The sequence below is a fragment of the Taeniopygia guttata genome, chromosome 1 (genome assembly GCF_048771995.1).
Source record: "Taeniopygia guttata chromosome 1, bTaeGut7.mat, whole genome shotgun sequence".
NCBI classification, from domain to species: domain Eukaryota; kingdom Metazoa; phylum Chordata; class Aves; order Passeriformes; family Estrildidae; genus Taeniopygia; species Taeniopygia guttata.
In genome coordinates, this window is record NC_133024.1 from 102,361,732 (window position 1) to 102,385,626 (window position 23,895).

Below are 23,895 nucleotides of genomic sequence, written 5' to 3' on the forward strand. Positions count from 1 at the left end.
TTGACGTTGTGAAAATACAGCTGTGTGCTTTGCACAGGCGAACAATCAACAAGTTCAAGCGATCAGATTTTTTTTTTTTTATTCCTGGGAGCTGAAGAAACTTAGAGAGTGATGACAAGGGCCCTGCACTGGGGTGTGTGGCAGAGGGGCAGCCCTGGCTCAGCACCAAGACACCACAGAGCCCATAAGGACCAGATCACTTGCCATAATCGTGTCTGCACCTCCTGGGGACTGGGATATATACCTGTGTCCAGGAGCAGCCCGTGGCTTCCACACCAACCACAATGTTTGTGGTTCTCACTGGCCATTTCAGCTTGCCAACAAAACAGTGTATACAGGAGGTACAAGGTAGCCATGAAGTTGCTAATCACACTTTGCTAAAGACTTAGTAAATGACCAGCAAGATTGGATGAGGATATGAGAAAACTCTGGCAAACACAAAGTACATTAACCAGAGTATTCCTTACATGTAAGGGTAACACCTGAAAACTAGATGGTCTTTAAAGTGCCTCCCAACCGAAACCATGCTGTGATTCCGTGAAAAAGCTGAGGGCGCTATTGCAAAGCTTCTCGCTCATCTGGTCGTGGGGAAAAAAAAAAAAAAAAAAGTGGAAACCTGGTATGCATGTGTTCTGAAAGTTCAAAAATCAAGGTACCACGAAAAGAATCACCTCTAGGCACAGAAGACTGTGCCAAAGACAATCTGTGACTGTGATACATAATAAAAACACCTACTCACTGTGCAAACCCCTCTTAGTTGAAAAGAAACATTTCATAGGTTTCTTTTTAAAACCTGAGATATTTCCCCCTGATGTAAGTACACTGCAGGATCAGAGCCAAAGGGACTTCTACTGTATCCAGATACAATACTTCTGTTGTATCCAAAACTGAGGCCTGGCTGGATTCTTTCCCAACATTTATTTCTATAACTTTTATACCCCAAATCATTTGCACACATGATATAGATGATTTTTGGATTTAGGCAGATAGTTAGTTATGTCTAAATCCCAAATTCATTAAACTGTGTAATTACAAATGGCAAATAAGATGTATTAACCTACAGGAATAGGGTTCTAATGATCTAAAATATGTTTTCAATGATAATAAAGAAAAATTATGGGCCTTTTATTGCCAGCATGCAGAAATTCATGTAGCTTTATCACATGAAACTGTTAATTTTGCATTTACCCTGAATTCTGAGCATTGCTTATGCAGTATTTATTTAGTATTTGGACTATTTTGACAGAGATTAATTTTTTTTTCTATGTACAGCCTAGTGCTGATAAACTGTAATTTTAAGTGGCTTGAATAAAACATCAGAAGCAACTGTGAACTTATAAATATCAATGCAAGGTTTAAGGATTAGGAAGAAAACATTCAGTTGAAAACAATAAGAGAATCCCAAATGTCCAAAATCATGAAAAATTACAGGTCCACACTGAATATTAATTGCATTTTCCGTATTTTGCTCCAGACATTTGACAGGACATACAACTTGGATTGAAATACTTGGAAATATTTATTGGTACAACCATAAAATCATTAATTCACTACATTTAAATGTGTAATAAGGATTTTTTTTTTCCTCCTTCTCCTTTTATTTATTACAGAGAACCTCTGAGGCATGAGAGAGAGGCATTCATACAGGAATGCAAGGAATCTTCCTAGCAAAAGAGAAAACCAAAAATTAAAACAGGTAAGGGACTGATTAGTTGAACAGTAAAGGCTGGTGCCCACTTTGAGCCTTCTGCCCACCCTCCAAGGAAAGAGAACATTAGAAAATTTAGATGCAAATAAAAACATGCTTTTGATCCAAGTGCAGATGGGGTCCCATAACTCTCTGAATAAATTGTTCAGTTGCATCACCGTGAAAGGATCTGGGGGAACTGGCTTGGTTATTTCCTGTATCTTCAGACTAGAAAAGACCTCCATCTCTGGGCAGGATGTGGGGAAAACTTGCCTCACTCACTACATGCACTCCACGTGCTTTTATTAACAGCTGTTTATAAAAGTTTCTGTTGCATGATAAAAAAAAGAAAGTGCCACTTGCTATTTTGCAAAAAATTTTCTGTTTCTCTTATGAGTAATATTTAGGAGAAGATACAGTAAGAATAATAGGAATTATGCACATTTGAGATAGTTCTAACCATTTTACCTTCTCAAACACCAAAGTCCAACCCTCTTGGAAATGCAGATGGATTCACAATCAACAGATTCCCCGTGGAAGAAGCTGCTGGCTGGTACAGAAGAGCTAATCCAGACTTCAGTGCATATTTCACTTTAACAGATTATTTCAACATTGGTTTACCTTAAACTCATTTCCTACCCACCTGCCAGCACACATATTTGCACAATTTTAAAAAAATGTTGAACCTTTTCAGGAGACTTGCCATTACTCATTCCTTGGAGAGAAGGGCAGGTAACAGGCTGTGACCACTGAAGGATAAAATCCAAGCCCTGTGGAGGTCATTAAAGATTTCATCATTTGCCTCAGCTACATCAAGATGACATGAAACCTGCTCAAAGACAAACAGACCAGAGACACAAGGAAGAAGCTGTAAAACACGTGCCAAATCAGTCTGATTAATTCACAAACTGAGTTCTTTTGGAACCTTTTTGTAAAATATCCTTAGCATTCTAATTAAACTTACTTAATCTAGAAAAATACCCCTAATAATACATAACTAAGTAATTATACTATAGTCTCTGAAATCTAAATATCTTAGCTATTTTTAATTTTCCTTTTTTTACTAAATTTTCCACATTTCCTATTGCTTCATGAAACTTTTTTTGACATATCATGATTTTTTTTAATCTTTTGCCTCTACCTTGTGAATTTGAAAGCTAAATCAAGTGAACTGTATTATCTCAAGCAACACAATATCAGCATATTTCTGAGCAAATTAAAGCAGGACTTTCAAAAACAGTCAAGGGAGAAAATGGGTCTTTTTTTGCTGAGACTTCAACTTCTAAATCATGTGACTTTTCTGACTTGAGAAGAAAGAAACCAGACACTTTGTTTTCTTACACAGCAGTGGGTTTCCTGATAATGTGACTTCCTCTTTGTCAAGAAATGCAAAACAGAGTTGAGACAACACAAAGGCTGTTGTCTTTCACAGACACAGTATTTCCCACTTCTGATCCCAGTCTAATCATTTCTAGGGAACGAAAATATCCATATTCATTAAAGGTATGTTGTTAAGCAGAGTCTGTTCCTTGGTAGTTTATTTAGATGCAGTCGCCCTACTAAATGCCCTGTCCTGAGGGATTTTCAGACTCACAACCCATGAAATAAATTTTAACTTTTCTACTACTAGCCACTGGCAGTTGCTTAGTGATATGGAAATGATTCTGTTCTTTAGGCATCTCTATTCTTGCTCCAGTAGAGGGTAAAGTGAGCCAGTTAGGGTGTTTGCATAAATCCTAAATTACTCTCCCAGGCCTTCAGGCACTTTCCACTGTGTGCTAACATCAGCCACCCGAACACACACTTTATACTTCTTTATACAATCCTTTTGCAGTATCATGTTCCATGCTGGTCCTTCTCTCTAAGTGAAGGCCAACCTTGTAGCTTGTTGGATACATGAAAAAATGTGGGTATGTTGTGACTTAGTGTCTTCCCATACCCCAAACCACTCTTAAAACAAGTCAAACAAAGCTAAATGGAAGATAACGAGCTCCTTTACAATATCTAAGAATGTACATGACAGTGGCCCAGCTAATAGAAGAGGGTGAACAGAAAACCACACATATGGCAAAGAGTTGCACTTCTCTGGGTGGCCCAGCTGTAGGTCCATGGACCACATGGTCATCAAGATCATGATCCAGCTCATTCCTCAGCACACAGCAGTATCCCTAGGTAATATCCAGAGGAAGCACAGGGCTGAGGATAATTCCTCCATCCTTTCATACTCCAAAGTCATGTTGTGGAGTCTACTCAGATGGAATTTTCCTCATCACACCCACCTCTCTCCTCAGTAACATCCATACCTCCATCGGGATGGCGTCGGAGCCTCCCTTACGGCAGACTACTGGCAGCTCTCCCTGCTTTAACCCCACTCCTTGGTGTTTCTCCCAGCACAACCCCTTCCCCTCCAGTCAGGCGGGTTACGGTGCGTGTGCCAGCCTGGGAAACGTCCCATCCCCAGGTTAACCTTCGGTGGTTTGAACCTTTCTCCGTAAGGACGCTCCTGCCCGGGGCGCACCCCGGTGCTAGACACGCTCCCCCGCGCCCGGCTGGATACAGATCACAATTCCGCGCTTCCCGCAAACACCGAGGGTTTTCTCCGCTCTCTCCTCACAGCGGTGCATGAGCTGCCCCTAGGGCCGGGCTCGGTTTTCGGGGTCCCGCGGCAGCCGGTGCCGGGAGAAGCCGGCGGGCGGTGCGGGGGAAGCCGGGCGGGCGGTGCGGGAGAAGCCGCAGGCGGGCGGTGCCGGGGGTCCCTGAGGGTCCCTGAGGGCCGGTCCCGCCCAGGCAGAGCCGCCGGGGTCGCGCCCTGCAGCTCCGCCCAGCCCCGCCAGGGGGCGCTGTGCGCAGCGGGGGGGCAGGGCGAGTCACGAGACGGCCGCAGCTGTTGCCGGCAGGCCCGGGCAGCATTCCGGGGAGGGGCGCGGCCATTGGCTGAGGGCGAGCACCGCAGGCACTCCTATTGGCTGATGGTCGGGGAAGGCGGGGCGAGGATGTCTTTAAATAGAGCTGCCGAGGCGCTGGGGTGCACTCTCCGAGCCGGGGAAGCAGCGGTAGCGAACCGGGACCGTCAGCAGCCGAACGCCGCCGGGACATGCTCGCAGCCTGACTGACCGCAGGTGGCCGCCGCGCCCGGGACACGAATGAAGAAACAGCTGCTCCTCCTGTTCACACACCGGGGACTCGTCAGCCGAGGGGGCCGCAGGGGGAAGCGTCGCCGAAAATGGCCTCGTTCAGCATCCGCGCCGCGCGTCCCGAGGACTGTCCCGACCTGCTGCGACTGATCAAGGTGCGGGCGGGACGCGGAGCGGCACCGGCGGGGCGGGGGGGCAGCGCTGCCCGGTGCCGGAGCAAAACAAACTCTTGCGCAAGGGAGGGGGGCTGGGGAGAGGCCGCTCACAACCTCCTTCTCTTCCAGGAACTGGCGAAATACGAGGACATGGAGGACCAGGTGGTGCTAACAGAGAAAGGTACGGAGGCTGCAAGAGCTCACCCGGTTGGCGGCCGAGTGACAGTGCCTGTGGCTCAGGTGCGTGTGTATTCTGCTTTTCTAGAGCTGCTTGAGGATGGTTTTGGCGAGCACCCTTTCTACCACTGTCTGGTTGCAGAAGTGCCAAAAGACCAGTGGTCGTCTGAAGGTGAGGCTTCCTGATACTTATTTTTGGATGCTAAATACAGAGAAGCATCATTTGCTTAATATTAGTGATTGTAGATGAGGTTCCACCAGTGGACTGGGGTAGGAGGACTAGGTTAACTGGTAAAATTCAATAATGTATAGTGATACTCTGCTGAAGTGGTTGCTAGTCCTGAAAGCATGGGAGATCAGGTGTAGCATAATGTGCTTGACTCCAATTATTAAATGGCTTTTCTTGTTTGACCCTGACTTACCTTTATGTAATTCTGTTGAATCACATTTTTTTCTTTAATTTGTCCCCAATCTTCAGGTTACAGTCTCTAGCTTCGCCATGTACATGGCCCTTCTGTGTACATGGATGGGCGGGGAGGTAACTAAAAGATCCGTTACACAATAAAGTAGATGATCATAATATGAGGTAAGGCCTACAGGGACAAGTGCTATTCCCAAACCTTTACCAAAGACACAGTAGATGGCAGAAACCTGTTTGCACGCTTCTCTTACAGTATGTGCAGAGTGTTATGGCAGAAGTAGTTAAAATACTCAGGGTTTATGTTTGAGTGGGCTGTTGTTGGAAGAGTTGGCTGTGGCTCAAGAGCTGGCTCAACTCTTGAGCCACAGAGTTGCAATTGAAGCTGCAGCTTTACTTATCTTGACTTCCTGGTGCTGAAGGTAAAGAAAACAGTGTGATGCTCAGTGGAAACATAAGTGGAAGTGCTTGAAATGCTGCTGTGAAGGTGGCCTGTAAATAGACCTTCTGGCACAGTAGTTACTGAGAAATATACATAGAAGGATCAGTGTTTTCCAGGGTTTGACAGACTATTCCTAAGGAAGCAGAGCTGGGGCAGTCATTTAGATTGTGAGCTGCTGTGTAAAGTACTTGTCTTTCAGACTGGAAATGAATCAGTAGGGTGTGCATTATTTTGTAGAAAAAGGCCATGTTTGCACTTACTATGACAGTGCTTTTGCGGATTTCAGGGTATGGACAGCAATTGTTTGTTTTATTAAGCTGATACAAATTTGCCAGAACTTGTGTTTTCAATTGTGTGCTTATTTGCAAACTTCATTTTTAATTTTATCCTAGTTTCAAATGTCTGCATGTCCCAGAGAATCTGTATGTTTAAACATGCATGTAAAACTTAGTATTTTTACCTTGTAAACTCTGACTAGCTGAAGTTACACCCTTTGTTTCAGAAACATGCATTGTGGGCTTTGCCATGTATTACTTCACTTATGATCCATGGATTGGAAAACTGCTGTACCTTGAAGATTTTTACGTGATGGCTGAGTACAGAGGTACCTATTGCAGAATTAGATGAGTTAATGCCCATAGGGCTTCTGTAGATTTAAAACTTAAGCTTCTTGTTTTTTGGTTTTTTTAGGACTTGGTATTGGGTCAGAAATTCTGAAGAACTTGAGTCAGGTATGTGTAAGTGCAAAGTCTAAACAAGAATTAAAGGAGGTGGCAGGACTCTAGACAGCTTAAAACATTGCCTAGAGTCTGGTAAGCTGAGAAATGCTGCAGTGGCTGCTGGAATGAACTCGGTGACTTGTGGCAGTCAGTTGCTGAGTAATCTGGCTGGGTGTCACTGGGGCTGTCCCCAGGTGCTGTGACCATGTGGCATTGGCTTTGCAGGTGGCTGTGAAGTGCCGCTGCAGCAGCATGCACTTCCTCGTCGCGGAGTGGAATGAACCCTCCATCAGGTTCTACAAGAGAAGGGGCGCCTCAGATCTGTCCACTGAGGAGGGCTGGAGGCTGTTCAAGATTGACAAGAAGTATCTCTTGAAGATGGCAGCAGAAGAGTGAGAGATTATTCCAGCAAATACGTATTTTCTGCGAATATATGTGCTCTCTGAATAAACTTCTTGCTTTCTGTGTATGTACAGTTTGTAGTGGAATAAAGTAGAGTGGATGCTAATAATGGCAGTGCAGGTGTGGTTATAGAGTAATGGTACTGTGATCTGGAGCTGAGGCATCTGTGAAGTTCAGTATGTGCTTGTGTGCATCCTTTACCAGTGTGGGCTTGTAATCCCTGTATATGGAGACTTCATTCTTGTAAGTGTCATTCAACTGTGTACAATGTACACACTGGTAGGGTTTGTTTTAATTATTGCCTTTTATAAAAATAAAATAGTGTTTTCATTTCATGGTAGTAGTTTTGACTTCAATTCTCACATAAAGTTTTCCATCAAATAACATGCACATTAATAAAAGACTAGATTGACATCAGCTTTCTCACAAGTTAAATGATTTTACAATGGTCTCCCAGGGGGATAAAAAGGCACTTGTGTGCCTGTGGGACCTGATGGCAAAGTTTGAGCACCTGACTGTTTGAAAGGGTTTGAGATCAACCCCTGGTGGTGTGGGGCATCCTGCCTTGTGACCTATATTTTTAGGTATGTTTGGAATCCCTATAGTAAGTTGCTGCTCTCTGGACAGCTGTTCCAGAAAGTCCAGAGCTTGGGACTTCCACTTACCTGCAGAGCACCTCAGCTGGAAGGGTATAGCCTTGAAGGGAAAGATGCATCCTGATATGGTTTCAAGGCCTGAGTAGCAAAAAATTGGTTCTGACTAGTCACGTGAAATGAAAGTATATTTACAAACCACACAAAAAGCTCCATTTGTTACTCTTGACCCCCAAACTGGAATGCTTCATGTGCAATGTGTTTCTGATAATGATTTCAGACCAGGTTCAGCATTTGTGCTGAACTGTAAGGGGTAGGAAACCAGCCCTCTGTTTTTTAGCCTTTGCACAGTAGCAGATGAAAACAATGCTGCTCATCAGTTTTTTAGTTGTCTTTGAAACAAATTAGCAATTTTGCAGTGCTGTGTTTGCACTTCTTGTAAGCTGATAGTGAAAGTGGATGCATCAAACTTTGTGCTGCTCTCCTCTTGCTCTCTGGTAACCCTGCAATAAAAGGCTTTTTTTTGGCCAGCATTGCTTTCACTTCAAAGGAAGAGACTTAGCTGCCTTGTAACATAAACTTAATAACATAAAACAAGGCTTTAAACCTCTTGGTCACTGCATAAATTATGTGTCACATGGAAGATATTTCCTTATCCTAGACAGTAGTGGGCTGTGACTTTCAGTCATGGGAAATGTTGAACTACTTGTAAGAATAAAGTATCACTCTGCCCAGGGCCAACAGAGAGCTGTGCATGAAACTGTTCTTAATTTCTGTTTTGTTTTTAGCTGATGGGTAGCCAGCAGTGTGCCAGCTCTGCCTAGATGTGAGGTTTGGCTGTCAGAGGTTGCTTCAAGAATAAAAAATACAGGAGCTCTTGAAGGAGAGCAGAAGGTAGCTCTTCCTTGGGGGGATTGGTGGACAAGAAGCACTTGCAGTCCAGAAAACCAGTCATGTCCTGGGCTGCATCCAAACCCTGTGGGCAGCCAGTCAAGGGAGGGGGCTCTGCTCCTCTGCTGCACTCTGGTGAGACCCACCCAGAGTGCAGCACACACACAGCAGCCTGAGGCTCAATCCCTCTCCTACCCAAAGGGAGTGGAAATGTATTACTTGCTTGGCCAAAGATTAAATGCCATGCACAAACCTCCCTTCCCTTGCTGGGCCTGTTCTCTTCTGGAATTCAGTAGATCAAAAGAAGTGAGAACAAGCACACCCAAGGAAAGCAGCCCAAGAGCTGGTGATGGAGGCAGAATGGGAAACAGGAGATGCTCTCTAGCAGTTTTCACCGAGCATCAGGGTGTTGTATCTTCTTGGTGAAGATACACCATTCTCTGAGCTACATTAACCATCTCATCTCATCTCCTGCATCTCATAGCTATTGCATCTCAGTCCGAGTGCAATCTGTTTTGAAGTTATTTTAAGCTTGTGCTCTGGCTCCATTTATCAGACCAGAAGGTGATTGCTAGTAGAGTAGTTTAAGAGTGGTTTTATTTTGACATTAACAGCTCATTAGATATCTAGGGCAGGCCTGCTTAAATCTCAGGCCCCAGACTTCTGGAGCATATCAAAGCTGCATGACTGAATGGAACAAGCTAACTAATTAGGCATCACAATTAGAAAAGTAAATAGCTTAGTCAAATTTTCAATCAATTTTAAATTATCATATCTTGTTCATCTTCTGCCAATGTGGCTTACCATTGCATTTTCTAAATGAATTCTAATGGAATGGATTCCCAGGAAGTCACAGAAAAAAGTGAGGCAGTGCTAAATGGGAAGACCTTTCCTAGCCAGTGGGGATAATTTTAAACGTTCACACGTGAAAGGAAATACAAAGACCAAGCTTTCAGATATGACTTTTGCTGAAACCCTACTAATAGGCAAGGTTTTTAAAACCAGCAGAAGTATTCTCACAGTTTTGGTAAGTCTCCAACAGTGATGTGGTAATGCCGTGGGTCAGGTACAGACCAATTTTAAATTCCCTCAGTAACTTTTCCTCAAGCTACGGAAGGACTGGAACTACAATTGCCTCTGGAACTACAATTGACACATACAGCAGAGTGTTTTCTGTGGCTTTAAGGTGCTGAAGAAACCTCACCTGGTGTGACTTTCCTCGGTTCCAGGACCACAATCACACCGCCAAGCTGAGTGCCAGCCTGTGGCGGGGGCTGAGGCTCACCAGCTGGCTTTGGCTGGTCTCTGGTGTGTCTCACTGGAGCCCATGGCAGCAGGGGCGCAGGGCCGGCGTGTGCTCGGCGGCTCCGAGCATTGCGCTGCTCCCCTGCCGCAGCGAGCCTGCCCCCGGGGAAGAGTTAGGGAGCGAGTGTTAGCAGCGCTGATAACATCTCCGGGGAGCCGAGGCAAAGCTCCTCCTCGCTCTCCCTCTCGAACTCATGCCCCGGGAAGTTCTCTTCTCACAGAGCCAGCCAGCGGAGCATTTCGCAATGGCAGTTTCCACATTCCCATCGGGTGGGGACAGAAGGGTGGCCTCGGACAGACTGGCGGCCGGGGGATGCGTCAGGACCGTGCAGAGGGAGCGCCGGGCTGGCCGCCCCCGCTCCGCTTGGCCTTTTCCTGTTCACAGGCTCCTGCACAATGATCCGAGCTGTAGCCATAGCGACGACGTGGAAGGAGGCTTTTTTTTGTCTACATAAGTTACAACAAAATACATATGAGGAAAACAACCCTTCCCCCTCCCGTCATCTTATAAAGAGCCTTCGATGTCGATGTAATTCAAAAAGCCAATGCAAACTTTTCCCGTGAAAAAGCACATGGGGGCTTTACTGCATTCCTGCCCGGTGTTTTGCCCTGGGAGAGCCGCCGGCCCTGGAGCCCGGCCCGGGGCAGCCGAGCTGTCCGCTGAGGGCAGGCGCCAGCTCCGCTCGCAGCGGGACTCGGCAAAGCGCGGCCTAATTCCCGCCGGGCAGCGCTGCCTCGGGCTGCAGGCCAGCCCAAGGGTGTGTGTCGTGCCTCCCTTCCTTTGAGGTGAGCAAAAGCTTTATTTCCTTCGGCTCGCTCAAGCTGCCTCCCCACAGCGCTCGTTCCCCGGGGCTCTCCCTCCGCGTCCCTCGGGAGCGGCAGCCGAGCTCCGGGCCCTCACACGGATGGCAGCGCCGAGGGGCCAAACCCGCGCGTTCAAACAGTTCACCTCAGGCAACGGACTCGGCTGGTTTGTTTTGCTTGCCTGGGCAGGATTGCTTAATTTTTTTTTTTGGTTTTTTTTTTTTTTTTTTTTTTTTAACCTCGGGGGTCAGAGATGTGGCTGCAATTTAAAGGAAAGCCTCAACTGCTGTCTGAAACCAAGCAGCAAAGCAGCACCGAGCCTGCTGATAATGTTTAAGCTTGCTGCAAACTCAAAGCAGGCTCTAAATTCACCATCCAGGCGAGATTCCTTCCCAGGACTCTTCTTTCTCTCACCAAGAGATAAAAGAATTTTTTTGCTGTCCAGACGTTTTTTGGTAAATACAGCCTTGGTGGAGGGCTTCAGAACCCATCAGGAGCCCAGACTTGTCCCCACAGGCCGCTTGTGGAGGAGGGTGTGGGGCTGACACAGTGGATGTGGGCTCCGGGTAATGCACCTCTCCCGACCCCCAAGTCTTGCCCTGCTGAGCTCTGACTTTTCCTGCAATCAGAAACATTCTGTGTTTGATAGCAGAATAAAGCACAGGTACACACCTCAATTGAAAATAGTGGTGAGGGGAAAGAAATTCCATCTTCAAGCCAATTTCGGTTTCATTTCACAGATTTACTCCAGGCCAAAGCAAGAAACAAAAAGCTCATGGGGATAATTAGCTTGTGAGGATGGGAAACACCATGTTCAGAAACTGCTCTTAGGTAAATGGTTCTGTTTATTTTGTTTGGAACTTTGCATATTTTGATTGTTGATATAGCAGGTGTCAGATGGTCACATCCACTCAAAGGAAGTCTCTTCACCACTAAAACAGACTAAAAATAACATGCTTTGGTAAGACAAAACTAGGCGCCCATCCTCTCCTGAAAGTTTGCTGTACAGTATGATGAGGTGGGTTTACATCTTCAGAATCACCTCCCAGGAACCCACTGTGCAGGGAATGAGACATCAATCCCTGGAATTCCTACTAGAAAATATCCTCAGAGAAAAAAAAAAAACAAAACCGTGAGACACAGTAGCTTTCCACATGAAAGCCCGTCAGTGTTTCCAAGTGACTGGATATTGTAGTGTTATTTTCAAAACACACTGATAAAACTGCAGGGTGAGACTTTGGAAAGCTGGTTACTATAATTGGACACCTAGATACCACTGTGGAGGTACCTTTGAACAGACTTTCTTTATTGCTCTCATAAAGAGCAAACTCCAATCTGGACTCTCTGTGATCTCCCTGAACTTCCAGATTTGGCCCACTTGCGTCACTGACACACAAACACCACCACACACCTTGTGCAGGAGGAAACAAAACTCGTAGTTTTGGTCTGCAGTCTCATGCCTTTTGCAATCAGTTCACGTGATAGGATTTGGGTTTCTCCCCCAGCCAGCTTCCTGCTACGTACCAGCACAAATGTAGGAGAACATTTCCAACCACTGCCTCAGCGTGTTTTAGCTACAGTTGCAGGTACATGGGCCTTTTTCAGAGTTAATGTAGAGAGATGGATCAGACTCTGCATTCATCACTCCTAGAGGTCATAACCTCCATACAAAGGTGTAGCTTTGCCACTGGGGCAGAAAATGTAAATTAAAAAGGAGGCGGGAGAAGAGATCTGCAACAGTGCAGGGGGGCAGGTGCCGGGGCTGACCACAGCCTGCCACAAAAAGTCACACACACAACAGAGGAAGCAGCATCAAGGGAAACAGTTTAGGCTTTTTTCTTTCCAGATAATGTAATCAGAACAAACTGAAAGACTTATTTCACAAAGTCAGAAGTCTGAGAGGCAAATTTTTGGGATACATTAATAATTTCTGTATTATTTTTACCTCCCAATGATTTCATTATCCATAACTTAATGGATTAGCAAGTACTAATTTTGGATTTAGTGGTGTAGGAGCAGGAATTATTTGTTGCTGAACAGCAACAGGCACAACTAGCAGATGGAGGCAGCAACAAGTGCTAGGATCAAAGAAATAATACCTTATTACTCCAGTTATAAACAAAACCAAAACTAGCTGAAATTTTGAGGGATAGTGGCTATTCTTAGCTAGGCAAGAAAGCACACCCATTTTATGTAACTACATATCTCTGAAAGCTGTAAAGCTGCCAGACTGTAAAACAGGGTGTTAAACCAAAGTCCACTGCATTACAAAGTACAGCTGGTCCAAATGACAGTGAAGTCAGGACAAGGCTAAAGCATCCTAAAGGAAAACAAAAATAAATTACATAAGCAAATACTCAGGATTTATAGGCATGAGTTGATTACTTCTCAGCACAAAGTAATACAATTATTCTGTATTTGCATGCCGTGTTTGCCATCACCACAACTTGAAGCTTGATTACAGAAGTCCTGTAGGGACCCAGAACTCCAGAGCTCCTTTACTTGCCATTTGGGCTTTGGGCTTGTCAACAAGCTATTGTCTGCTGTTAAAAGCCAAAGCACTTTTCAGCCCCACAGCTCAACATAGTGAGACATCCCTGCTTCAGTCCCAGGCAGGGCCAGCTTTGCTTCTAGGCACCCATAGCCATGTGCCTCTCCAGCAGTTTGGGCAGCTGGGGCTTCCCTTACACAGGCTTATATCTGGTTTCTCAGCTGGGGTATTTTCTGCAATAAGCACAGGATTGCAGAAGTGAAAGGTCCTTTTACACAAGTCTAAAAACAAGTAGAGGTGTAGAGGAGGATGTGACATTATCTCCTGTTTGTTCTTAAAGAAACTGTAGAGCCTTTTGGATCCAAGCAGTGATGGTCCTTTCATTTAAGTTATAAAGCATCAGGTGCTCCTGTTTACAGAAGTAAAGAGTATAAATCAAATATAAATGCACCTCAGGCTCTTGCAGCTTGCAATAAAAGGTTTAGAAGCACCAGCATGCTGTGGGCTGTGCTGGACCAGCCTTCACCCTTTGCCAGAGTGCAGACACAGCCCCTCAGCTGGCTGGGCTGCCCTGCATGTGCAAAGCTCCAGCACCATGGGGACAAGTGGCACTTGCAGCTGGTCCTTCTCTTTCATTTTCTTTTCCAAGCTCAACCATGGTGGCCTTTCATAACTCTAAATAGCACCAAGCTCATCACAGATGCTGCAGGATGTTTCAGAAGAGTTTCTGTGGGAGCTGGCACAGAACAGAGGGGCATGGATGTGTCCCTGAGCCGCTGGAAGCTCTCAAGCCCTTGGCACCCAAGTACTTGCTCTGCACTGAAGGTTGCACTTAGTACTCCACAGGAGATGCCTCGGGAAACAACTACAGACAGCTCCAAGTGTCAAATCCTCCTAGTGTTGTTTCTGGTGAGACTGCAGCCAGCTAAACCTGCCTGGCTGCAGCGTGGGGGACACCTGCAGCTCAGCACCTGCCAACACACACACACAGGCACACACCATGCCAGCCAATGCCAAGACTGCACCCTTTTCCAGGAAGGCTGAGCCCCAGCAGTCTCATGGCATGGCAAACAATGTTTGAGGAGAACCTGGGTTTGTCTGAGGCTGCTTCTCTGCAGCGGGGCTGAGCTGGGGCAGTCAGGATTTAGTGCCTGCTGGTACACCACAGCCAGAGTCACAGCTGTGGCCTCAGTGGGAGCATGGTGGGAGCATGGTGGAAGAGAAACCCGCTGAGGCAAACACAGGCAGATGTGGGGGCAAGCGTGGGTTTGTCCTTCCCCAGGATTTTAGGCATGCCAAGGGCAAAGCAGGGCTGGCAATGGGTCTGCTCTGCTTCTGGGCCCCCTCAGCAGCTACTCGGCATCACAGGGAGAGAATCTCAAACTTCTCCTTCAGACAGGGAAGTGCCTTGTCTGAAGAGGCTTTCGGACTGGAACGTGAAGGCCAAGGGTGTGTTACAGTGCTGTGGGCAGCAGCACACTTGGCTGCCTGTCTCACACGGGTAAAACATACACTGAGTTTTGTAAGTGAAGAAATACAGCACCCTGCAGTGAAGCAGCAAGTCTTCCCAAAAACAGCTTTCTGCAATGCAGCTGGCATGAAACACCAATGTTTTTTCCAGAGAGTCTCTTTTACCAAAACACTGCAAACTCGGTCACCATCACAGGCCAAGGAAGTACATCCAGGATGTCCAGGGCTGACTTCAAATCAGCCTTCCCTGTGACATCTGAGAACAACCTCCATGGGCATCCAGCAGAGCTGACAGCATTAACTAAATCCCCTTTTTTTCAGAGTAGTTTATTTAATCACAGAGTCTCAGAGTTATGTGTGACTCACATCACGTGTGAGTGAGCACATGTATGTGAGTTCCTCTTGTTCTGCCCCGTTAAAGCCATAGTTAAAAGAGTTTTCCCACAGACACAGAGTGGAGTTTGACCTCATTCACAGCAAATACAGTTAGTACCTGAGTGATAATGTGCATAAACAGTACATGAGTTGCACCTGATCATGCTAAGTTTTTTGAGTAGTTTCCATTAAAGGCGTAGCAGTGAACTTATAATACTGGTGTCCAGCTGTGGGATGAGTGGGATTGCAATGGGCTGGGTGAAAAGCTGGCTGAAGGGCAGGGCTCAGAGGGGTGTAGTGAATGGGGCTACATGTAGTTAGTCACCAGTGGTGCTCCTCAGGGCTCAGTTCTAGGGCCAGTTCTGTTCAATGTTTGGATAAAAGGAGGCTGAGGGGCAATCTCATTGCTCTCTACAGCTTCCTGGGGAGGGGAAGTGGAGAGGGAGGTGACAATCCCTTCTTCCTGGGATTCGGTGATGGGATGTGTGGGAATGGTTCAAAGCTGCATCATCAGGGGAGGTTTAGACTGGACATTAGGAACCTCTTTGGCAGGAGTGTGATCAAACACTGGAACTGGCTCCTTAGAGAGGTGGCCAATGGCCCAAGACTGTCAGTGTTTAAGAGGCATTTGGACAATGCCCTTAACAATCTGCTTTGACTTTTGATCACCCTGAAGTGGTCAGGCTGTTGGACTAGATCTTCTTTGTAGGTCCTTTCAACTGGAATAGTACTATTCTGTTCTGTATCACAAGGAAGTCAACAAAAAGTGTGTTGAAGACACTAAACACTGCATTTTAATATAAAATAATTTATTGTAAGTGTTTTATTCTTTAGACAACTGTATTACTAGAGAATTAAATTGGAGACAGTTACAACCACCAGTAAGAAGTGTGTACTACACCCTCTGTTTTGGAAATTGCTGCCCATTGCAGCCAAGTGCTATGTTTTCTGTCCTTAGTCCAGCCAAAAAAGACATGCTCCACCAGGAACCCCAATGTGTCCCTGACTGTGTCCCACCAAGGTGAGGACCTGGTCCCCAAGCAAGGACTGGCTGGTACCTGCTGGCTGCCTCCCTGGAGGTGTTACAGGGGGTTTGGCATGGCAGGAGAGCCCACATCCCACAGAGTCCTGTGGTGGGGCTGACTAATGGCTGAGCCACGTCTCCAGTGCAATGAGCCCATCTCCTCTCTTTTCCTGGAGGGCAGTGGCTGGGTGCCACTGGGGCTTTTCCCCATGCCTTTTATTTTGTGAAAAAGGCAGGAGGCCCTGTGATCCTCTGGGCTACCCATGTCACCAGATGTGTGGGTGTGGGGGCTCAGCATCATCTTGAGATCACCCTCCTTGGGCCATCTCCTCCCAAGATGGCTTGGTGCCACCTGACCCTGTGAGCTCACACCAGCACTGCTGGCAACACCTCCTGCAAGCCAGCCCTGAAAATTCCGGTCGGGCACCCAACACCTGCCAGTTTCTTTTTAGTCAGAGGCTCTGCAATACTCGGTTTTATCTGTCCTTCCCTGCCCTGTGACAGCCCCTCCTCCACTGACTCATCTGAAGGTACATAGTGCCCAGGGAACTTGGCACTTGGCAGGAAACCCTCGCCTCTGCTGAGCCTGATCAAAAGTAACCTTCAAGAATGCCCCAGGAAAAACATTTGGTGCACTTCTCCAGCAAAATGTTTAATAACATTTATCAATCCAAAACCATCACTGCACTGGGATTATCATATTAACATATTGGTTGTATCTTTCATATGTTTTCAGTAAGATAACGATGGCTCAGGCTTGTTAATCTACAAAAAGAATTAGGACACTGTAATAGCACGGGCGTGCTTGGAAGGAAACTTCTTTCTTATAAACACATTCTGGTTGTCTCTTTCCTTCCTTTTTTAGGACAAATGAAATAGATCAAGTGAATAAATCAGTGCCTAAATCTCCATCACAGAAGCAAGGACCCCTTTTCATTGCCTTGTTACAAGTAAGTTGTTCTCTATGAAATTTATTTAAAATCTCAAATTAATTTCCTTTTCCTGAAGTTTAAATGTTTAAACACCAAAATGTTTAAAGAATGTCTCACCTAGAGCAGTCAAAATAAAACTCATTATGAAATGATAACAAGACTTTAGTGTTACAGTAGCACCTTGAGTGAAATCAGGGCTTGGAGGGCTGTGCTACTGGGTGCCTTCCCACCTCCAGCTTTGTGCATCCCGGAGAAACAGGTTTTCCTCTTACACAGCTGCAAGTTCCCCCCAAAAATGTCCCTTAAGCTTTAACCCGGGGAGAAGTGAGTGGCCCCCTCCAACTCTACTGCTGAGCTGGGAGTAGGAAAGGGACGAAAGGAGAAAGGGATTGGTAAGAAACCAATCCTTACTAGTGCGGGGAGAAAATCAACAATGGAGAGTGTGCATCAAAAAATCCACTGTAGGTTTTCACTGTGCCCTTTTCAAACCATAGTGCACATGTTTGCTCACTCTTGTGTTGATTTTTCTTTTTTTTCTTGTCCCCATCCTGCAGTCAGTGTGGAGGGAAGGTCAGGTTTGGGGAGCTCACCTGGCCAAGGGTACCACAAGATTCCCCAGTCAGGACAGCTGTCTCCTGTAGCTGCCTTCACATGAGCAGGAAACAAAATGTAAGAAAAACAAACACGATACCAACCTCTTCATAAACACTCATAACCTTGAATAGGTTCCTGTTATGCAAGGCACACCCAACACCCTTTCAGGGTGCTGCAGGGCACCAGAAGTGCTGCAAAGCTGCTGTTTCCAGGATTTTAGGTACAGCCACCCAGATCTGCAGCCTCTCCCACAATGGGGGAGAAGCTGCTGCTGTGCCAGGATGAGGAGACAATCTGCAGGCACCTGTGCCAGCACTGGGTGATGTGGGACATCACCTATGGCCCCACATACCACATGTGTAGAAATAAGGGCTCCAGGAGCACCAGGAGTGCTCCAGGCACGCTGGTGCAGAGCTGTAGTACCCTGCTCTGGGTCAGATGTGGCCATTGAGTTAGCACAGCCATCATCAGTAAAAATTAACCTGGTTCACAACCTTGAAGTTTAAAATAAATTACATTTTTAAAAAGAGTGAGGCTATTGTTTTCCAGCTCACAAAATAGTAATTGACCAGGTTTTAAGGAAACACTGTTCCAAAATTCCAAAGTGAAAAGAGCAGCTAGTGATAATCATATATGAGGAGCTTGAGCATCTGTATATGAGAAACCTTGAAAGCAGGGATGATGAGGTGCCAGAATTCCTCAAGAAAATTACTGAAGTGAGAGAAGAACTGTAAAGAAGACCTCAGCAGGGCCCCCGGGCCAAGGAGGTGCTCTGGGCAAAGCCAGGAAAGTCCACCAGAGAGGGGGATCACAAACACAGCAAGACAAAAATGCTGAGAGAAAGCAGGTAGTTGAAGAGAATTAAGGCAACAATCAAGTATGAAAACATTACAGAATCTTCTGCCCAGGAACCCCGCCACTGATCCTGCATGGATCAGAAAGAGTCCCACTTTTCCAGTCAGGAAGGATGCTGCAGAACTCTCCTGTTCTCCAGGAGCATCCCTCTGGGGCTGGCAGGTGAACCAGATGGGTCTCACAATGCTCCTCAGCCTTCCTGCAGGCAGAGCAGTCTTTCAGCTGCAGGCAGAGAGTGGAGAACTCTTGTGCAAATAAAACTGCTCCTCTTGCGCATTTCACTCCACAAGGAAAATATAAACATACAGAAAGTCCCACAGGACTAGTAATTAAAATTAATGCCTCACACCTCCTTTGTGGTTATGATTTTATTTATTGCAGTTTACTTACAAGTGGTGGCTATGGGTTTACTCATGGTAGTAGCCTTCCAGGACAAAAATCAGGCTTGGATCACAGCACATCACAATCTTAGTTCAGAGACATGTGGCCTGAGGTATGTAGAGCTCTACCTACACATTTATGTTGCACTTTTCCTCACCCACTGGGAGCCTAAAATCATTTGGGTTTTATGCTCCCATAGTTCTGTTACTTTTGGGGGTGAGTCACCCTGGGCTGGTTAGCCCAGGGCAGAGAGTGTTTTTATACCACTACTCCTCTAACATTCCTCAAACAAGAGACTCTTCTTTAGCAGGCTAACCTCATCTGCAAATCAGAAGGACTATACTGTAAAAGCAATAATGGTAAAAAGTGACTGGTGAATATCTGGCCTTTTTAAGAGTTCAAGAAAGGTTGTGGTAGTAAAAGAGGATGCACTCACATGCTACCACTTTTTCCACAAGCTAAGTAAGCCTCCTTCCCCTTTACTGTTTTCTTTTTGGTCAAAACAGAGTTGCTGATTTTAGCATCTGTGTATTTTGCTCTCTTGTACAGGGAGAGATCATACTGATCTTATTCCATCAAAGCAGAAGTACAGCCAAAGTTTGTTTGACCCCAGGGACGTGTCCTCGTACAGTTGGATGCTGTGCAAAAGCTGCTTAAATGGCAGAAGACTCCAATATTATGTACAAATTGGCTCACTCTCTCTCTTGGCAGGGATAGAGAGAGGCGACTAGTGCACATTTCTTTCTTCTTTCAGGCAGTAACAGCTCATCCCTTTCATTGTCAGATGAACCCGGAGGCGAGTACAGGAGAGATAAACAGAGCAGAGCGTGCCTCAGTGACCTGGCAGTGAACCGCAGGCAGGAGAGTGAGTCCTTACTGCGGCAGAGCCGCGCTTTCCCCGGCCTTGGCCGAGCTCGGAGCGCTGCGCTGAGCCCGCGCCTGCCCCGGCGGCGCCGCGCCTGACTCAGTGGCAGCGCCTGATGCATTCCTGTCTCTGGCAGGATATGAAAAATGTGTCAAGCCTGGCACACGACACTAAACATAATCCTTCGGGCTGGCACTGGTGCTTTCACCAGCCCGTTTTAGTGTGGGCAGTTTGTAAAAGATGCTTTTTAGACACAAGATCAAAACCCCCCTGGCGCGGCTCCTCAGTAAATGCAAAGATGACTTCAACGCGCACTGCGCTGAATTACAAAACTCCTTTTTTTTTTTTTTTTTTTTTTCTTTTTTCTTTTGGTCCCACGCCGAAGTATCAGCGCCGTGCTTTGAACTGAGGTTACCTTTATGATTCACGGCATGAATGAGCACTTAGTGTGCGCATACAAGAGCCCTGTACGAATCAGGAAGTGGCTCTTTCAGGTCTCCTGACAAAAGGAAGTGAGTCTGAAGCTTGCTAAATTTACAAAGAGGACGCTGGTGAACTTAATCTGGGGCAGGGGGTGGGGGGAAGGGAAGAATCTATTTTCTTTCCACCGAGGATTGATACACAAACTCCCCATGTTTCTGTACACCGTTTTTAACAACAACAACAATAAATGAAATGGGCTAAAACTGTGGTGGCGAGGGCCGTCTCCATCGGGCTGCCTGTAATCGCTGTCTAGTACGTGCATAAACATTTCTGGCTTCGTGCTTCAGCGTTCCCCCCTTCGCTGGGGCAGTGAGAGCTTCCCTCCATCTCCGGGGTGAAGATGTGAGCTGGCAGGGAGGGAGCATCGCGGCGCACCCCGGCTCGGGGCGTCCCTCCCTCCTCTGCCCGCGGAGCGGGGGCACAGCAGGATCCAGGGCTGCTCCAGGGCTGCTCCAGGGCTGCTCCAGGGCTGCTCCAGGGCTCCTCAGCGCTCCCAGCCGAGCGCTGCATGTGGCTCACTTTCAGTTCAAAGAAACCGACTGAACTTCCCCAAAGGCGCGGGTGCTGCGCCCTGGAGTTGAACGAAGGTACTCTAGATAAAGACATGGAAGATTCAGGTGCAGTGGGACACAGAACAGCGGGTTTTTGAAGATTTTGGTACAGGACGTGGTGGGTCCTATGGCTTCACACTGTAATGGCCAAAGCAGAGAGAAATTTTTTTTACCCAGGTATGCAGGGGCTGAACTCACTACTGCATTAAAATGCACATTGCACAAGACCCTGGAAAAGATGAGGTGCTCTCTGACAGCCCTCCAGTACTTGTCTGCACAGCCCCAAGGGTTAAAGGACTGCACCAACAGCCTTCCTGCCACAGCATCTGTTACCCCAGCCAAAAAGCATGGAGCAAATGACCCATCCTGTTACTTCACAGGCTGTTTTACCAACTGCAGGTTAGCTTTGCTGAGGAAGAGCTGGACACTCAGACTAAAGGGCATCCTTTAGCTTTTGTCTCAATCAAATTCTTGAGTCTTGTGAATGTTTCTAATCCCACTATAAACAAAAAGAGAAGTTCCCTGACCTGGCTGTCCAATTGTCCCCATTGCTCCTTTCACAGTGGGCACAAAGGCTCTGGGATCACAAGCACAGCTCAGGCTGTGCCATGGCTATTTCCCAGGCACACTGTAAGCAAGTCAGCTGGGATCCTCCTCCCTCCAGAAGATCCAGCAAAGCTTATCCACTACAGGATCATGCCCCAGTAACTGAGGCTGGTGATGGAGCACTGCATCCAGTTTACCTGCCACAGCAGGACACAGCACTCGGGACTGACTGGCTTTGTGTGTTGGTTGGTAGGTTTAGACCTGAAAATGCACACACACACACACACAAAGAAAAAGGGTAAGGAGGAGTCAAGAACCTTAGTCTAGGGCAGGCATTGTAGGTGCATTTCCAATGGAGCACAGAGGGAGGAATCTTTTTCAGGGAGCAAACTTGTAACCAGTTGTGAAACATCCTCAGCCCACCTTCGATTTTGTCAGCTTTCAACATCAGTGCAATGCCTACCAAAACACCAGCTTGAAATATGGCTGTGAGAGCAGCACTCCAGAGGAATCCATGAACTTCAAGTCCAGCCCAGACTTTCATCTTTAAGCAGAGATAGCCAATATTTCATTGTCATGAAATAGCAGAAAACACTCCAATTGCATCAATACACCAACATTTTCTCCAGAGGGACCCTAAGAAAGCTGCCAGCTCCAGCTGACTTAAGAACCATATCCGGTCAAAAAATACCAGAATCAGCTAACAATACAGACCTAAAAGGACAGAGGGTTGTTGCACAATTAAAAACATACTTTTTTCTACTAAAACAACTTCTGCTTTGTAGTTTAGATATTGTTATCAAATGTCTTCCTTGTAAACAAGAAGCTTTTGTACCTGTCAAACGCTCTCTGGAAGGGGGCAAACCTAGGCAGCTGCCAGGCCACCCGGTGCAACATCCAACCCTGCTGTGAGCGGCTGCATCCAGGAAGGTCCAGTGGGAAACCATTCAGGATTCAGCCTGAACAGCCAAAATGCTCTTTGTCAACAGCAGTTTATTGTGATTAAACTGGCTTTAGAAGTAGCTCAGAATTCATAGGAAGGTACAGAAATAATTAAAACAAAACAAAAAAGGGAAAAAGTACCAAATGCAGCAGTTTGTATTTTTCCGGAAGCAAATGTGCTCACACCGAGATTTTTCTGCCAATAAATAGCAGTAACAGGTCCCTTCAACTCCCAGGGCACTGTTTTCTCAAGGGGTAAAATGCAATTCCCTTCACATCAATCTTTACTGCTCTCCTTGAAGGTGACAGATGCAATGACAAATGCTCCAAAACATTTTAATTATGACTGCTGTGAAGTCTGTGTCTGGGGCCTTCTGCAGTCAGAGGTCTGAGTCTAAACCAGAGTTTTGCAATGAACATTTGTAGCAAAAACCTGTGTGTTTATTGAAGGCTGCAAGATTGTGCACATTAACCTGGGCTAACTGGATTATTCCAGGCTGGTGATGCTCCTTCTAGCAAACAGAGGCTTTGCTGTCACTTTTGACACGAGACATGCTGCCTACGAGAATCCTCATCCCAATGCAGGGCCATCCTGATGCCCTCCAGTTCTACGACCTTCACATGCTGCAGATTAAAGGTGGCATTTTTAAGAGAGAGCACTGCAACCTTGCCCCAGCATTTCCTGCAGCCAGGGTAGCCAAGGATGCTGAGATGAAAACGCTGCTTTAGCTGCACACAGGCCAGTTACCAAGCCGAAAAGCTCAAGTGCAAGGATGACCAAACACAACACTTGGGTGGGGAATATACCATTTTTAGCCTACATTGTGATACCCACAGGCAACATCTGGCAGAAGATAACACATGCATGCACAATTTAGTTCCATGAGTGCACACACACACACATATATAGATATGTATAGACATCAGCAGTGGTCAGCTCCTCCCCTGTTCCTCATTAGGAATGTCTGGACCAAGAGAGTTGAATGTTCCTGAACTCTTGGGCTCTTACCAGCATTACACTTTTTTAAAAAATTTCCTGTAGTTATACAAACCAGAAGACATAAAGAAAGGATTCCAGCTAAGGGTGTCTTGCTCACATTTTGGAAACCATCTCCTCGTCATGTGTGTATGCAGGTGCTGGAAGGCAGTCATTTCCTGCTAGATAAAAGCATTCCAGTTTGATGTCAATCACTTGGGACATTTTTAAGCAATAGCGTAAATATGCTGAATGAAGATCTGATCAAGTGAGAAGCATTTAAGAGATATTTATTTAACCCAGGCTATTAAACATGCACACATGTATATGTAAACAAATAACTGAATTACCAGTAATCACGTCCTTAAATGCCAGTGTGGCATATGCCAAATATTGAAATAATGTGAAACTGAAAAAAACCCCAGGCATCTAAAGCTGTATTCCTAATTCTATGGTAGTTATTCTCCGTGTGATATGAGAATGCACAAGTGAAGAACTATCTTAAGGGCAGAAACAAATCTATGCTTGTGCCACAGGAGTGATGTAAGAGAGCATTTACTGCTTTATTTCCCAAGTTTCCTTTCCACTTCTGACAAAAACACTACTTTGATCCTCCCAAGCCTGCTTAAACTATGTTGGCAAGTTTAAAGTAAAAACAAAACCACACACACACACACACACAT

The 23,895-nt window shown here is 46.1% G+C and overlaps 1 protein-coding gene and 2 long non-coding RNA genes across 6 annotated transcripts; 2 read left to right on the forward strand and 1 right to left on the reverse strand.

The window, feature by feature from the left end:
- Positions 1-1,500: 1,500 nt before the first annotated feature.
- On the reverse strand, positions 1,501-4,709 carry LOC140684918 (uncharacterized). Its single transcript, XR_012057895.1, has 2 exons — positions 2,156-4,709; positions 1,501-1,664 (listed from the first exon to the last, which is right to left on the reverse strand). It is a non-coding gene; the product is annotated as an uncharacterized lncRNA (long non-coding RNA).
- Positions 4,688-7,551, forward strand: SAT1 (spermidine/spermine N1-acetyltransferase 1). 3 transcript variants are annotated; one of them, NR_073061.1, is given in 7 exon segments: positions 4,717-4,976; positions 5,106-5,157; positions 5,242-5,325; positions 5,632-5,739; positions 6,516-6,617; positions 6,704-6,744; positions 6,958-7,551. NR_073061.1 is itself a non-coding variant. In NM_001270663.1 (6 exon segments), coding segments are annotated over 6 exon segments (516 nt in total). In that variant the 5' UTR covers positions 4,770-4,910; the 3' UTR covers positions 7,129-7,551.
- Positions 7,552-10,028: 2,477 nt separating this feature from the next.
- On the forward strand, positions 10,029-21,576 carry LOC115496797 (uncharacterized). Of its 2 annotated transcripts, XR_012057915.1 has the most exons (4): positions 10,029-10,709; positions 11,468-11,558; positions 16,953-17,037; positions 17,574-21,576. It is a non-coding gene; the product is annotated as an uncharacterized lncRNA (long non-coding RNA). The 2 variants fall into 2 exon arrangements; XR_012057913.1 differs by lacking the exon at positions 10,029-10,709 and having other exon boundaries at positions 10,946-11,558.
- The last annotated feature ends 2,319 nt before the right edge of the window (positions 21,577-23,895 follow it).

What these genes read in the sequence shown, in the direction of transcription:
- SAT1 (XM_030265813.4), top strand. Translation starts at nt 4,911, where the DNA reads ATGGCCTCGTTCAGCATCCGCGCCGCGCGTCCCGAGGACTGTCCCGAC. An exon ending in CGTGATGGCTGAGTACAGAG is followed by an intron (nt 6,618 to 6,703) that starts GTACCTATTGCA and finishes TGGTTTTTTTAG; the next exon opens with GACTTGGTATTGGGTCAGAA. An exon ending in TTCTGAAGAACTTGAGTCAG is followed by an intron (nt 6,745 to 6,957) that starts GTATGTGTAAGT and finishes TTGGCTTTGCAG; the next exon opens with GTGGCTGTGAAGTGCCGCTG.